At 46.1% G+C, this 17,422-nt stretch overlaps 1 protein-coding gene across 1 annotated transcript in view; it reads left to right on the top strand.

The window, feature by feature from the left end:
- The first annotated feature begins 1,904 nt into the window (after positions 1–1,904).
- Positions 1,905–17,422, top strand: part of LOC121283881 (anoctamin-7-like) — a 54,271-nt gene continuing 38,753 nt past the window's right edge. The window contains exons 1-3 of the mRNA XM_041198683.1: positions 1,905–2,066; positions 7,307–7,361; positions 7,594–7,650. Coding sequence (XP_041054617.1) covers positions 1,905–2,066; positions 7,307–7,361; positions 7,594–7,650 — 274 coding nt within the window. The remainder of the gene's footprint in view (positions 2,067–7,306; positions 7,362–7,593; positions 7,651–17,422) is intronic.

The following is a 17,422-nucleotide window of genomic DNA, read 5'->3' as shown; positions in this document are numbered from 1 at the left end:
GATGGGCATGGCACCCCCCCACTTAGAGGCCAAAGAAACCAGTCAGCATGAGCAGCTGGAGGCCAGAGGGACAACGGAAGGTTAGGAGAAGGGTGTGGGGAATTACATTAATTTCACTATAGCTTTGGTGTCTCAGATATAGAGAGCCACAGGCTTTGCCCAACTAGCATGCTTCGCTCAGGTACAGAGTGTTATTAATTGCACCCATGATGCCATAACGGCCCCAATTCACCATGCAGACACCTTTGTCAACCGGAAGTCTTTCCACTCAATCAATATTTGTGGCTACCACAGAGTCTTCCTTCATGTGTGTGCAAGGTTCCCTGGCAGATGCCATGACTCCTTCATACTAGAGAGTTTCCAACTCCCCCAACTATTTCAGCCATCAACACAGATCATCGGTTGGATTCTAGGGGACAAAGGTTACCAACATTTATTAATTGTAAAAAAATAACACATTGTAAGCTTTGCTAATGACCCATTTAGGAGTCCACAAACAGAGACAGAGGGCAACAGCATCCGTGTCATCACCAGGAGCCATCGAGCAGTCAATTTGCATTTTAAATGTGTGCTTCAGGTGCCTCAATTGCTCAGATGCAGCTCTGCAATAGTCCAACAAGTGTATCAAGAATAGGAGTGGTGTGCTGCATGCTACACAACATTGCCCAGCAGAGGGACCTACATTTTTTAAAAATTCATTCATGGGATGTAGGCTTTGCTGGATGGACCATCCCCAATTGCCCTTGAAAAAGTGGTGGTGAGCTGCCTTTTGAACTGCTGCAGTTCTTGTGGTGTAGGTACACCCACAGTGCTGTCAGGCAGCGAGTTCCAGGATTTTGACCCAATGACATTGAAGGATCGGCAATATATTTCCAAGTCAGGATGATGAGTGACTTGGAGGGGGACTTCCAGGTGGTGGTGGTCCCATTTATCTGCTGCCCTTGTTCTTCTAGATGGTAGTGGTCTTGGGCTTGGAAGCTGCTGTCAAAGGAGCCTTGGTGAATTCCTGCGGTGCATCTTGTAGATGGCGCACACTGCTGCTACTGTGTGTCGGTGGTGGAGGGAGTGAATGTTTGTGGACCAGGTGCCAATCAAGCAGGCTGCTTTGTCCTTGATGGCGTAAAGCTTCTTGAGTGTTGTGGGAGCTGCATTCATCCAGGAAAGTGGAGGGTATTCCATCACACTCCTGACTTGTGCCTTGTAGATGGTGGACAGGCTTTGGGGAGTCAGGAGGTGGGTTACTCGTCACCCAATTCCTAGCCTCTGACCTGCTCTTGTAGCCATAGTATTTATATGGCTAGTCCAATTCATGTTTTGGTCAATGAAAACCCCCAGGATGTTAAAAGTGGGGGATTCAGTGATGGTAATGCCATTGCATATCAAGGGACGATGGTTGGATTCTCTCTTGTTGGAGATGGTCATTGCCTGACACTTGTGTGGGGCGAATGATACTTGCCACTTGTCAGCCCAAGCCTGGATATTCTCCAGGTCTTGCTTCATTTGGACATGGACTGCTTCAGTATCTGAGGAGTTGCGGATGGTGCTGAACAATGTGCAATTATCACCGAACATCCCCACTTCTGGCCTTATGGTGGAAGGAATGTCATTGATGAAGCAACTGAAAATGGTTGGGCTGAGGACACTACACTGAGGAATTCCTGCAGTGATGTCCTGGAGCTGAGATGACTGACCTCCAACAACCACAACCATCTTCCTTTGTGCTAGGCATGACTCCAACCAGTGGAGAGTTTCCCCCCTGATTCCCATTGGCTCCAGTTTTGCTTGGGCTCCTTGATGCCTCACTCGTCAAATGCTGCCTTGATGTCAAAGGCAGTCACTTTCATCTCACCTTGGGAGTTCAGCTCTTTTGTCCATGTTTGAACCAAGGCTATATTGACAATGCCATGGGCAGAGCTCCAACCTCTGAAGTGGAGGAGGAAGCCAGTGTTCACTCGGAAGCTTCTGGATCGGATGAGAATGAGGAGGCTGCCAATGACACAGCAGCTGAGAGGCACAGCCCTGTAGCCAGGTCTGATTCTATGCAGGAGGGGCTCATCGCCAGCCAGGTCCTTATGCAAAATAGATTCTCATAAGTTCTCCAATATTACAATTTCCATCAGCCAGTCCCTGAACATACTTCCACCTAAATAACCTTGTACACTGACTCCACAATTACTCAAGGGACTGCCCATCCCCCATAAGGGAGAGAATAAACATCAATGAGTTGGACTCAGTCACATTCATATGGCTGAAGCCCTCATCATCATAACCATGAGCCTGATCATATTGCAAACACACAGGTGATAAGTCATTCACAACCTGACCCCATCACATGAACGCCAGTGACTGTAAATGAGGGGCTCATGCCACCAAATTGTCCATAATCAAACCATGCCCACAATGCTGGGAGTAACACGATGTCAGACTCCAAACCCTATAAATGCTGATCGGACTGTATGTTGCAACGTACATGCAGATAAGACACCTCACATGATGAGTCCATGAACTGTGCAACAACAGTTATTTGAAAGAACATGTGCAGTGTCCATTCCGGCCAATAGTCCTATTTCAGATATGGGTGCCACATGCAACATTTCTGATTTCTATATATCTCTGCTTACTGCATAAAGCACATCCTGTGACACCTGGAATGCAAACACAGCCAAAGTAGTGGGCATAGCAGATGACCAATATCACCAGGATGATACATGGTCTCTTGAGCTGTGATGCCTACACCCAGGCAAATGTGTAACACTGCAGTGCAATGAATGCCTTGCACCCAGCACTCATACTTGAGGTGTACCTGCTGCCCAGCATCTCCTTGTGGAGTCTGATCATTCAGCCTCTTTTAAAGTCAAACTTGGATGGACAATGAAAGATGCAAGGAGCATCTCAGTGCTTGAGCTCTTGAGCTCTTGAATCTTATGTGTAACAGCGAAGAAGAAACAAGCCCACTAAAGCATCATAAATCAGCCGACAACTTTGATCCTCTTGACGGCACATCGAGATGGGCCTCAGCATGCTGCCCTCATTATTACTAGTAAGATCCACCTTCATATTTTTACCATTCTTTTTGTAAAAACTCACACCGAGTCATTTACAAGTGTAAGTAAATATATTCAAGAAGTGTTGAAGTGTACTGATACAATGTGAAGTGTTTAACCACAGTGAACTCCCTAGTGCTCTGGGTGAGATGGCACCATATGCTCTCGCACATTCCTACAAAGTGCCCCGCCCTCCAACAATGTTGCCTTGGAGGAGGTGGAGGCAGGCTGTTCACTTCTCTGTTTCTCTGTTTAAGTGGGAAGGAGGAATGTGGTGACCTGCCTCATTCTGCAGGCACTTGTTGGGACCTCCATCAGATTGCAGCCTTATCTTTGCATGGCAGCCTTGGTCACTGGTATATGTGCAGCAGATGAGGGCTCTGAAGGAGGGGCTGGGGAGCTGAAGGAAGACAAGGTGTTGAGAAGTTCTCAGTACCTTCACCCTCCTCAGTGACCTGCACAGCCCTGGGATGGCCATCAGGTGGAGTTGATGGGGCTGGCTGCTGGTGCACAGCAATCGCCCATTCCAGCAATTGCTGTGCCAACAGTGTGACCACCCTGTTAAGTATATAAAGCTCCTCATGTATTCAATGGATGTCATACTCTGAGTGGACTGATCCAGACTACTGAGGGAGGCTTGCACCCTTTCCTGGCCTATACGCTGCTCTTGTATCCACTCTGAGTGCTGCTGTATGTGTCTCTCCATGAGATGGCCAATCTCCCATGGTCAGAGTTCATGTGGTTGAGCCCCCTGGTTAACATGAGCTCATGACGGCGATAGACTCCTCCATTCTCAGTCGGAGAGCTCACACTGCCTCAGGGAACTCTGCCAGATATCCACACTTCTGCTGCTGATTATCCAAATGCTGTGCCCCAAAAAGTTCCTGAAACTCCACATTCCTGCATCAGCACTGTAGTGGAGCATCATCGTGACTTTCCTCCCTCTTCTGAGGAAGTCTGTGCATGGATATCTCTAACTCTGACACATCCTCCTGGTGGGGTGCCCTTCACCCTCCACCACCAACTCTACACGTGCACCCTTGCAACGTGCTTGTATCTGAGTTGGCGGAGCGTGAGCTAGTATGATATGATGCTGCCTCCTCAGACACCTGTTCCTCTCCTGATGCCTGAGGGATGATCTGGCCCGGCTGTGGGCAGGTGGTGGTGAGGGAGCAGAGCTGGGCCTGCTATGAGACACAAATTCCATGAAAGTCTGATTTTGTTTCTTCCTTAAATTTCTAAACATTTTCCTGTAAATTTTCTGAACTAGCTCATATGCATTGAGAACAGTATTCCTCACTATATCATAATCATTGGATTGCATATCTGAAAGAGATAAGTATACTGCTAAAGCTTTCCTCACTAACACGCTTTACAATAACACTGTACAATTTTCCAGCAGCCATCGTAACTCTGTAGCAATTCTCAAAGAATACATAATACATTTCAACCCCTTCCTTACTGAATTTAGGCACTAGGTGAATATTCCTTGCCAAATCAAAACCAGAGTTAAAACTGAATCATCATCAAGTTTACCTACTACCTGCTCTTCATATTAATCGAAGCTTTTCTCTGTCCAGTTCAAATTTCCTGCCTTCCGTCTCTCTTTATAGTTCAAGGTTTTCCTTTTCTTTTGCTCTTTGGAGTTTTAATTCATCCTTACGCAAATCTTTTTCCTCTCTTTCAAATACAAGTCTTTTCATTTCCCTTTCTTTCTCAAATTCAATTTTTCTTGCCTTTCTCTATCTCTTTTCATTTCCAGTTATTTCATTTGTAATTGAATTCTGGGTACTATCTGGATTACTCTTTACTTCCTCAAGCACAAGGTTCAGGTGTTGAGCCAGTACTTTAACAATCTCCGCAAAATTTGCACCTAATTTTAACTCTATTTCTACTTTTTCTGTTAGAGCTTTCAAATGAACTTTTTTTAACTGTTGCAAAGTATTCATGGACAGGTCCTCCCTATTGAGAAACACTTCAGCAATGGTCATAGCCATGTTAACTTTTCAGTGAGTACAGCAAATGTAACTGAAATCTTGTTCATTTAAATTTTGGAAAATTCCAGTGTGCTCGCTGCCATCCTCTGGACTTGTATCCTGTACGGGCCCCCAATTTGTTATGATCCCTGTAGAGACTGATAACTTTTAAGCAAGAGATTTGAATTCCCAGTGAGAAAGTTAAAGGAAGCGCATGGCAAGATATCAGATTTTAAGACTTTGCTGTAAACAAACCAACTAAAATCATCATTGACTAAACTAATATCCTAAACCACAGAAAAGATAACCTTAAATAATATCTTAATGTGACCGATCACCCCATTTGGCATATATATACATTACAACATGCTCGCCACAGGATTACAATCTTTACAGGGGGCAGAATTCTCCGGTTGGTGAACGTGGGAGGGGGGACGCTTACCGACGCGTAAAATGACGTGCGGTGACATCAGGCAGGCGTTCCAACGTCACTGCGCGTCATTTAGATTTTCAGCTCGGTGGGCGCGCAGCCGAGTTGGTTGCGCGCCCGCTGAACTGTCAAAGGCTTATCAATTCAATTAGCTGAGCTGTCCGTCCAACCTTATGGTTGGTGGGCAGGCAAAGAGCCCAGGTGGCCTTCGCATTTTTCATGAAACCTCATCCATGGTCGGGATGAGGTTTCATAAAGTGTTTTAAAAGTCAATAAGAATTTTAAAAATAATTCTTTCGCATGTCCCAGCTCATGTAACAGTGTTACATGAGGGGACGTGTTTTAAAATTTTTTATTTCCCTTTATTTAAATTTACACATGGCAAACTGATCTCCCTGAGGCACCTCCCTGTCTCAGGGAGATCTCTGCACTCTTTCGCACGCGTGCAGGAAAGACCACAGGGAACGACTCAGGGAATCTCCCCTACCCCCCCGCCAGCGTAGGGAGTGCTCAGCACTTCCGGGTGAGTGACATGCTGGATGGGCCTTAATTGGCCCGCCCACGTAAAATAACGACGCGTCCCCGATCGGCGCCCCGGCACAACCACCCCCCCTCCCCCAGGGTGGGGGGAAATTTAGCCCAGGAAATAGTTCACCATCACTCCCAGCTTCCAGTGGATTCACTTCTCCCTGTTTTGTTGAATTGTAGGTGCTTTCCCTCAATCTCCTGAGAATTCTCAAACTAACTTTCAGCAGTAAGGCCCATTCTGGTGATTCCTTCTCCTGGCCTTAAGTCGTTGCGTGTTCCTTCTCTTCAATCACTGTACAAGCTTCCCCCAGCATTCTGTCTGGTAACTAACAGAAAACAACCTTTTCCCTCTGCAGAATGCAGCAACTGCTGTTCCTCCCTTTCTCTGTTGCCCTTCAAAGTCTCTGAGACAGAAAGTCTGCAATAACAAGAATATTTGCTTCTGCCTTTGGTTTCAAGTGCTAAACCTGGCACGAGCATTTCAATCTGACCTAGGCCTCCGGTTGCTGGGCTTGTGGTCAGGAAGAACTCATAGCAGTCGCATGGCCCTCTCATTACTCCATTTTATCCTCAATAAGACAGTCCAAAACATAGTCATCATATAAAACCCTCACACTCATAACAATAATCTGTTCACACTCATTATGTTGGGAAATATTTGAGCTCTTAGGCTATATTCAGAGGGAAATATATAACAAAAAGCAGTAATAGAGACACAGGCACCCAGATTTTTTCACTAAGCAAAATGATGAAAAGGCTGCAAGAGGTTTAGAATGCAGGTGAGTAATTATAAGTTTCTTTAAGTCAAGCTAGATAACCTGACATGGGGAAAAGTAGTTGTTCATTATTACACAAAGTTGTACTGATTGAAATAAATAAATCTAATAAGAACTGTTTCTCTGTATATTCATATGCTGTAAAATAAAGCAGCTTAATGATTTACATTTGATTTCTTTTTACTAAGTGCTTAGGTAGTCTGAATTTGGAGAGATTGAATAAATGCCTTTGTGAACGACACAATTATTCTGATAAGGAAATACTATCTTACCCTTTTGTTATGTTATTGTATAGTTAGATGACCAGGCCACTTGGAAAAATATACTGAATAGAATATTTATTATTTCGTATGAGTTCAATCACAGATTTAACTTGAATCTCTCACTCATAGATATACTTTGTATCTTCCTGCATGTTTTCGTTAGTATTACATCAAACATAATGAGTTCTGCCATATGACAGTTCTATCTCTCCGAGAGGGAGATCATTTATAGACTGATTATAACATTCTTTCTGGAAAGTAATCGCATCACATTCTGTTTGTGTTGTAGGTTCACCACATTCTGAATCATATCCAAATATCCATTGAAAATCAAAAGACAAAAGGTAACTTTAAGGAACCATTAATTTAGTTTCAGCATTTCTGTTCAGGAAGTATTTTTTGCTTTTTGTATAATGATGTGCACTCCATCAAAGAGCTCATCAACTATAGTTGCTTTGTGATACTTGACTGAAGTTTTTATATATATGTATATATATCACATTTAATAAGCTTTTGGTATCCAGTTTGCTCTACCTATTATCATATCTTTATAATTGTTGTTGTTAATAATTTCAGGAGAACCAACTGAAGAAATAGAAATAAATTTTTTGCCGAGTTCTAACATGAAGAAAGGTATGCCATTCTCACAATTTAGAAATGCAATGTCCAAGCCAATTTATTTAAATTTCTTTGTTTCGTCTGAAGGACACAGCAGTCTGATTGAGCCTGTGGCAGGTGGTGAGCGCACCAACACAAGGGAAAAGTCTACTTCCTCACCAATCTACCTGTCGCAGATGCATCTGTCCATGGGACTATTAGTAAAAGTGATCATTGTATAGTCCTTGTGCAGATGAACTCCCAATTTTACACTGTAGGCACCCCCATAGTGCTGTGTGGTATTACCACCACACTAAATGGATAAAATCTGACTGATCGGGCAACACAAAGCTGGACATCCATGAGGTGCTGTGGAATGTGAGCAGCAGCAGATGTGTATGTCACCACAATCTATAACGTTATGGCCCAGTACATCCCTCATTCCCTCAACCATTATCATCAAGCCAGGGGATCAACCCTGTTTCAATGAGGAATGTAGGACTTCATGGCAGGAGCAGCACCAGGCATATCTAAAAATGAGGTGCCAACCTGGTGAAGCTACAGCACCAGATTACATGCATGTAAACAGCATTCTATAGACAGAGCTAAGCGATCCCGCATCAGTGGATCAGAACAAAGCTCTACAGTCCTGCCATATCCAGTCATGAATGATGATGAACAATTAAATAACTGATGGGAGGAGGAGGCTACACAAATATCCCCATCCTGAATGACAAGACAGAAGGTTTGCAGCCATCTTCAGACAGAAGTGCTGAGTGGATGATCCATCTTGGTCTCCTCCTGAGGTTCACAGAATCACAGAATGTTACGGCACAGAAGAAGGCCATTCGGCCTGAGATGTCTGCACCAGGTCTCTGAATGAGCATTTAACTTAGTGCCATTCTTCTGCCTTTTCCCTGTACCCTTGCACATTGTTTCAATTCAAATAATCATCCAATGCCCTCTTGAATGCCTTGAACATACTTCCACCACATTTTCAGGCAGTGCATTCCAGACTCAAACCATTCACTTTTCTCACATCGCATTTGCTTCTTTTGCGAATCACTTTAAATCTGTGCCTTCGTGTTCTCAATCCTTTTATGAGCGGGAACAGTTTCTCCCTATCTACACTATCCAGCCCCTCATGATTTTAAACACCTCTATCAAATCTCCTCTTAGCCTCCTCCTCTCCAAGGAGAACAGTCCCAACCTTTCCAATCTAAATTGTGTACAAGATGGTTTTTTAGACTAGTATGTCGAGGAACCGACTAGGGAACAGGCTATCCTAGATTTGGTATTGTGCAAATAGAAGGGGTTAATTAACAGTCTTGTTGTGCGGGGTCCTTTAGGGAACAGTGACCATAACATGATTGAATTTTTCATTAGGATGGAAAGTGAAGTAGTCCAATCTGAAACTAGAGTCCTAAATCTTAACAAAGGAAAATACGAAGGTATGAGGAGTGAATTGGCTATGATAGACTGGGGAACTTCATTAAAAGGCATGATGGTGGATAGAAAATGGGCAGAATCGTCCCAGATTTGCACTGAGTGCGGTAGCGGGCGGGTAAAACGATGTTTTATCCACCGGCCGCGATGGTGGGTTTTCATGCCGTATTGTCCCAAACCCACCACCTTATTTATGCATTCACAGAAAACATTGTGTTTCCATGGCAGGCGGGCGAATCAGAGCCCGTCATCACCTCACCACTTCATCATGCCAGACGCCATATTTAAAGTCCAGCCAAGCACACACGTCTCAGTGCTTCCAGCCCATCACTGCTGCAGGGAAGATGGCCACAAAAGGCAAAAAGACTACAGCCCCCAGGTTTGGCGACGTGTCACTGGAATGCCACTTGGATGCTGTGGAGGCCTCCCATAATGTCTTCTACCCCTGCTCTGGCCGCAGGATGGGCAACGGTGTTACTAACCAGGTTTGAGAGGCGGTGGTCAGCGCCAATGCGTTGCAAAAGAGAACAGCCACCCAGTGCCGCTACAGAATGAATCATCTCATCCATTTCGCCAGGTTAACTCACTCTTCTCATCAATCTCAACTCACACACTCACAAACCCATCACACATCCACAGGGATCTCACACCTCAAGGGACAATACAGCTAACTTTCACGCACACTCTCACATCTCCATCAGGCTCATATCCTCTCAAACCCACATCTTTATTCCTGTCCATGGCACCGCTCACCACATAAACATTCCACGCAGTGCCATGCATCCTGCTCACAGTCTCTCCATCTGTTTTCATGCAGGAGAAGCTGGCTCACATCAGCAGGGAGAGGTCCCAGACTGGGGGTGGAGTGGCCCACATTAGGCCCCTCACGCACTTTGAGAAGTATGCCATCATGTTGGCTGATGATGATGTGGATTGTGCCTATAACAACGGTGAGGTCGGTGGCAACACCCACCTGAGGATCCTGCACCACATCATCCCTCCCTCAACGCAACTGTCAGTGCTCTCTTTCCTGCTTTTGACTCTGCTGCCATGCACTACTTATCTCTATTTTGGTTCCCAGGGAGCTCTGCCAAGCCACCAACACCCTCAGTCAGCCACTCTCACAGCTCCATCCACTTCCTCGTCTACAGTCCAGATGACTCCTCCTCCAGTGAAGAGATGGAAATAAGCAGCCTGGAAGACCCGTCACCACACAAGGGAGCAGCTGGCCCATGAATGATTATGGAGGGAAAAGTGTGTGTGTAGCAGGGCCTATCGGAGCACTGTGCAAGCACTCTCACACACATGTGGATCCTTTACATAGCACAATCATCTCAATGTCCCAAGCATTTTGAATGCTGCCTGCTGGGGTTCACTTTCAATTGTCCATCTGAGCTGACCTGCATCTCTACCCGCCCACTGATCACACTCCCATGTAGCATCTGATCTCGCCTAGCACGACTCTCATTTCACTTTCAATTTGGACGGCATGGTGCTAATTCGGTTTTACTTTCGCTCCCCCTTCCTTTACCTTGCCCCAGTCACCCATTTCCTCTCCTCCATCACAGTTGGTCCCTCCGGCACCACCTTCCACCCACCCTCCGTGACCTACCAGCCCGAACCCTTTTCCTTTAGGGATGTCCAGGTGAATGTGCACGTTCCCTTCCTTCCTGAAAACCCCATTCCCTTCCACATTCACCTCCCCCACCTCCTCCTTCCCATCCCAGGGTCCGTGTCTGCCTTTGGGTCTCCACCAACCACCCTCGCCGCCCTTTCGCTACCATTGAACCCTCACCCTCTAACCCTACTGCCTCACTCTGCCCTCAACTATTCTCACCCTTCCTCCATACCACATCCACCCTCAGTACTCTGCACAGGAGGCAGACATGGACCCATCCAACCCCTCCCTTGCACATTCACCTGGACATACCCCACCCTGCACACCCCTTCCCCCCCACCCCCCCCACACCCCTTCATCCCCCAGAACCCCTCCCCCCTAAGGAATCCCTTCCCTCCTCCTTAACCCTTCACCCTGGAACCTCTCCCACCACCACCCCCCAGAACCTCTTCACCCCACCTAATCCTCCCACTTCCCCTGGACTCCAACCCCCACTTAGTTCCTCCCACTTCCTGACTTCTTCCTCCACCCTTACCTCTTCAGCCACTCTGAGACCCTCACCCCATCCCAAATCCTTTCTCCATTCTTACCGCTTCCTGCAGCCTCACTTCTTCCTCCAGCCTTACTCACACCCCCTTCCTGTCCCCTTCCTCCACCCTTAGTTCTTCCTCAACCCTTACTCCCTCCCCTCTCCCCCTCCTCCCCCTGGAATCCTCCCCTCTCCACACTTTACACTTCCCTTACACCTTACAGCCTCCCCAACTGCGGTCTTCTTTCCCTTTAACCCCTCCTGTCCCCGTTCTCTCTCCCCTCCCAGCAGCTTCATTCCCCACGCAACCTCCCCCCATCCTGATAACTTCATTCCCTCCCCTCCCAACCTCACTCGCCCCGACACCTCTTCCTCTCCCAGTCGATCCTCTCCCATCCTCTCAACCATCACCCGTTATGAGCATCAACAGTGACTACCCAGCTTCCGTGTGCTGCTTCGCATAAAAATCCACCCAGCATGCCACGGACATTCTTCTAGGGTCCCGCTGCTGTCGGGCTCCAGCATCTTCTGCTCCTGAATGTCCGCGATGTGAGTAAAGCCCTGGCAGTTAAGTCCCAAATTCTGCACGTCACACTTGTCAAGATGTGTTCTACACCGGCGTGCTTTCCCGCCGACGTTGACGGACAGACCAGTGAGGGGGGAACGATTCCTGCAGGCAGGCCTAATAACGATGTGCTGATGTGTAACAATGAGGTTCCTGATGTCCGATGGCAGGAAACATGGCCTTCCATCAGCAGGCTGAGCATACAATCATGAACTGGTTTCATGCCGTCAAGAAACCAATTGCGCCATATTGTCCGCTCATGCCACCGAACATGCCCAACACCAGTGGGCACGGAAAATCCCGGCCAATAGCTAATATTTAAGAAATGAATGCTTTGCAACAGTTATACATTCCTTTCTGGTGCAAAAACACAACAGGAAAAGCGGCCTAACCATAGCTAACAAAATAAATTAAGGATTGTAATAGATCCAAAGAGGAGTCTTATAGAGTTGCTAGAAAAAGTAACAAGTCTGAGGATTGGGAGAAGTTTAGAATTCAGCAAAGGAGGACCAATATATTGATTAAGAGGGGAAAAATAGAGTATGAGAGAAACTTGCAAAGAACATAAAAGCAGACTATAAGAGCCTCTATAAGTATGTAAAAAGACAAGGCTTAATGAAGACAAATGTAGATCTCTTACGGTCTGAAACGGGAGAATTTATAATAGAGAACAAGGAACTGGCAGAGCAATTAAACAACTAATTTAATTCTGTCTTTTCAGAGGAAGACACAAATAACTTCCCAGAAATAATGGTCTTGCGAGAAGGAGGGATTGAAGGAAGTTAGCATTATTAAAACAATAGTGCTGGAGAAATTAATGGGACTGAAAGCTAATAAATCCCCAGGTCCCGATAATCTACATCCCAGGGTACTAACAGAGGTGACCATGGAAATAGTGGATGCGCTGGTTGTCATCTTCCATAATTCTGTAGATTCTGGAACAGTCCCGGCAGATTGGAGGGTGGCAAATGTAACCCCACTATTTAAAAAAGGAGGGAGGGAGAAAACAGAGAATTACAGACCAGTTAGCCTAACCTCATTAGAGGGAAATGCTAGAGTCTATTACAAAGGATGTGATGACAGGACACTTAGAAAATATCAGGGGGATTAGAGAGAGTCAACATGGATTTATGAAAGGGACATCATGTTTGACAAACCTACTGGAGTTTTTTGAGGATGTAACTAGTGGAATAGATAAGGGAGAACCAGTGGATGTGGTGTATTTGGATTTTCAGAAAGCTTTTGATAAAGTACCATATAAGAGGTTAGTGTGTAAAATTAAAGCACATAGGATTGGGGGTAATATATTGGCATGGATTGAGAACTGGTTAGCAGACAGGAAACAAAGAGTAGGAATAAATGGGTCTCTTACAGAATTGCAGGCAGTGATCAGTGGGGTACCACAGGGATCAGTGCTTGGGCCCCAGCTATTGTTATGATCCCCAGCTGAGGTTACTGCTGGACAAGCCTGATCCCAGAGTGGAACCCAATTTGATAGATCCTAACTTTTATTTGTTTGTTTAGATATGCGGAGAGTGGCTACTGAACAGAGTCACATGAGTCAGCTGATGAACTTTTAACAAAAGAATAAAACATTTATTCAACAGGAAAAGATGAACTATATTACAATACTCCTTCACCCACAACTATAGCTTTACAGATGTACACAGATATGTAAGGATAACACAAGTTACAAAAGCTATCTTATACTCTAATGTTCACAATAAGTACATAGTTCACGTAAACCTGTGACACCCTGTGGTCAGACACACCATACTCTGAAACCAAGTGACAGATGCCACCTCAACCAGATGCTATGGATCTCTCCTCAACTCCCCCCCCCAACCCAAACACTTGCCAAGCCGTGAGCCAACCAGTCCCATTGAATTCCCTCCTTCACACCAGAGCTTCCAATCTCCACACTCTAAGGCCTCGCCTTGGAGTCTTCTCCCAAACTGATGTTTTCTCTCAGACATCTTCCTCAAGGGTTCACCTCCAGGATTTCAAACTCTCCTTCTGATGTTCCTCTTCCCTGGGCCACCACATACATTCAAGGTGTCTTCCATGCATGCTCTCTCACCAATTCAGCCTTAACAGTACACGACTGCTTCACATGCCCATAGCAAAGAGTTGCAGACCTTCAGTTGTCTCTGAATCTTCTTGCCTCTTGCAAGCTGTTCTTACTTTAAATCTTAAGCTTGGAGCCTTTCTCTCTGCCCCTCACACTTAACTTCACTTAACATGACCTTTTCCCAGGTTCCTTTCCTTCCTTTAACTAGTAGGTCTTCTTTGGACTTTCTCTTTTTCCACTCCCCTGGATTTTTGGGGTTTTCCTTAGCTTGGGGCTGGCTATCTGTCTCCTTTGACCTAGTCTCTCCTGGCAGCAACTTTCAAAAACCAGCTGAACTCCACAGCTTCCAAATCAAAACTACTGCCTTTCTTCTTCTCACCCATTCTAATCTGTCTCTCTCTGAACTTGCTGCACTCTGTTCTCTCAGGTCCAACCCTGACATTGTCATCAAACCCGCTGACAAGGGTGGTGCTGTTGTTGTCTGGCGCACTGACCTCTACCTCACAGAGGCTGAGCGTCAACTCGCAGACACTTCCTCCTACCTCCCCCTGGACCATGAACCCACCACTAAACATCAAGTCATTGTTTCCAGGACTGTTACTGACCTCATCTCCTCTGGAGATCTTCCTTCCACAGCTTCCAACCTGATAGTCACCCAACCTCGGGCAGCCCGCTTCTACCTCCTACCCGAAATCCACAAACAGGACTGTCCAGGCAGAACGATCGTGTCAGCCAGTTCCTGCCCCACGGAACTCATTTCTTGCTATCTTGACTCCATTCTCTCTCCCCTTGTCCAGTCCCTTCCCACCTACATCCGTAATTCCTCTGACACCCTGCATCATATCAAAAATTTCCAGTTCCCTGGCCCCAACCACCACCTCTTCACTATGGACGTCCAATCCCTCTACACCTCTATCCCACACCGGGATGGTCTGATGGCTCTCCACTTCTTCCTCGAACAGAGGCCCGAACAATCCCCATCCACTACTACTCTCCTCCGTCTGGCTGAACTTGTTCTCACACTGAGCAATTTCTCCTTAAACTCTTCTCACTTCCTCCAAATAAAAGGTGTGCCTATGGGTACCCGCATGGGCCCCAGCTATGCCTGTCTCTTATGGGGTATGTGGAACATTCCTTGTTCCAGTCCTACTCCGGCCCCCCTCCCACAACTCTTGCTCCCGTACATTGATGATTACTTCGGTGCTGCTTCATGCTCTCGTCTGGACCTGGAAAAATTTATTAATTTTGCTTCCAATTTCCACCCCTCCATCATTTTCACATGGTCCATCTCTGACACTTCCCTTCCCTTCCTTGACCTCTCTGTCTCAATTTCTGGTGATAGACTGTCCACCAATATCCATTACAAGCCTACCGACTTCCACAGCTACCTCGACTACAGCTCCTCACACCCACTTCCTGTAAGGACTCCATCCCATTCTCTCCATACCTTCGCCTCCGTCGCATCTGTTCTGATGATGCCACTTTCAAAAACAGTTCCTTTGACATGTCCTCCTTCTTCCTTAACCAAGGTTTTCCACCCACGGTGGTTGACAGGGCCCTTAACTGTTTCCAGCCCATCTCCCGCACATCCACCCTCACACCTTCTTCTCCCTCCCAGTACCTTAGTAGGGCCCCCCTTGTCCTCACTTATCACTCCACCAGCCTCCGCATGCAAAGGATCATCCTCTGCCATTTCCGCCAACTCCATAATGATGCCACCACCAAACACATCTTCACTTCACCACCCCCCCCCCCCCTCCCCCGGCAGCATTCCGCAGGGATCATTCCCTCCGGGACACTCTCGTCCACTCCTCCATCACCCCCTACACCCCAACACCCTCCCACGGCACCTTCCCATGCAACCGCAGAAGGTGCAACAGCTGCCCCTTTACTTCCCCTCTCCTCACCATCCAAGGGCCCAAACACTCCTTTCATTTGCACTTCCCTCAATTTAGTCTACTGCATTCATTGCTCCCAATGCGGTTTCCTCTACATTGGAGAGACCAAACGCAGACTGGGTGACCGCTTGGCAGAACACCTTCGGTCTGTCAGCAAGCATGACCCAGACCTCCCTGTCTCTTGCCATTTCAACACTCCACCCTGCTTTCATGCCCACATGTCTGTCCTTGGCTTGCTGCATTGTTCCAGTGAAGCTCAACGCAAACTGGAGGAACAGCACCTCATCTTCCGACTAGGCACTTTACAGCCTTCCGGACTGAATATTGAGTTCAACAATTTTAGATCATGAACTCTCTCCTCCATCCCCACCCCCTTTCCGATTCCCCTTTTTTTTTTCAATAATTTATATCAATTTTTCTTTTCCCACCTACTTCCATTATTTTTAAATGTATTTCCATCCATTGTTTTATCCCTACCTTTTAGCCTTTTTTGATTCCTTCACCCTACCCCCACTAGGGCTATCTGTTCCTTGCTTGTCCTGCTTTCTACCCTTAATTAGCACATTCCTGAGATAATATCACCACCTTCAACACCTCTTTGTCCTTTTGTCTGTGACATCATTTGGTTATCTCCACCTATCACTGGTCCTCTATCCAGCTCTACTTGTCCCACCCCCCCCTTAAACCAGCTTATATTTCACCTCTTCTATTTTTACTTAGTTCTGTTAAAGGGTCATTCGGATTCGAGACATTAACTGTGTTCCTCTCCGCAGATGCTGTCAGACCTGCTGAGTTTTTCCAGGTATTTTTGTTTTTGTTTTGCCTTTCTTCTTCTTGTGTGTGTGTGTCTGTGGGAGGAACCTGCCTATCTGGCCCCCTGTTGCTAGGCAACAGCACTGTTATTCTACTCTTGTATGTTTACCTTCACCTTATAGGGGTCGTAAAACACCTCATTGAAATGCAAGCACTTTTCTAAAGTTAAACTAAAACTCCATTTGACCTTTCTTAAGACAGATACAGAAATACAAATCAAGCTTAAAACTCCAAAGCTAAAACTCATTCCTAAAACCCACAAATACAAGTATATCTTAGTTAAGCTATCTCTATTTCCTAACACTATTCACAATATACATCAATGATTTGGATGAGGGAACCAAATGTAATATTTCCAGGTTTGCTGACGACACAAAACATGGTGGGCATGTGAGCAATGAGAAGGATGTTACGAGACTTCAAGGTGATTTAGATAGATTGAGTGAGTGGGCAAATCCATGGCAGATGCAGTATAACGTGGATAAGTGTGAAGTTATCCACTTTGGTAGGAAAAACAGAATGGCAGAGGATTATTTATATAATGATAGATTGGGAAATGATGGTGTACAAAAGCACCTGGGTGTCCTTGTACACCAATCACTGAAAGCAAGCATGTAGTTGTAGCAAGCTGTTAAGAGGGTTTGTTGGCCTTCACTGCAAGAGGACTTGAGTACAGGAGCAAGGATGTCTTACTGCAGCTATACAGGGCCTTGGTGAGACCACACCTGGAGTACTGTGTGCAGTTTTGGTCTCCTTACCTAAGAAAGGATATACTTGCCTTAGAGGGAGTGCAGCGAAGGTTCACCAGACTGATTCCTGGGATGGCAGGATTATCATACGAGGAGAGATTGGGCCAACTAGGCCTGTA

The sequence above is a fragment of the Carcharodon carcharias genome, chromosome 11, assembly GCF_017639515.1.
Source record: "Carcharodon carcharias isolate sCarCar2 chromosome 11, sCarCar2.pri, whole genome shotgun sequence".
Taxonomy (NCBI): domain Eukaryota; kingdom Metazoa; phylum Chordata; class Chondrichthyes; order Lamniformes; family Lamnidae; genus Carcharodon; species Carcharodon carcharias.
This window is presented reverse-complemented; position numbering and strand designations above follow the sequence as displayed.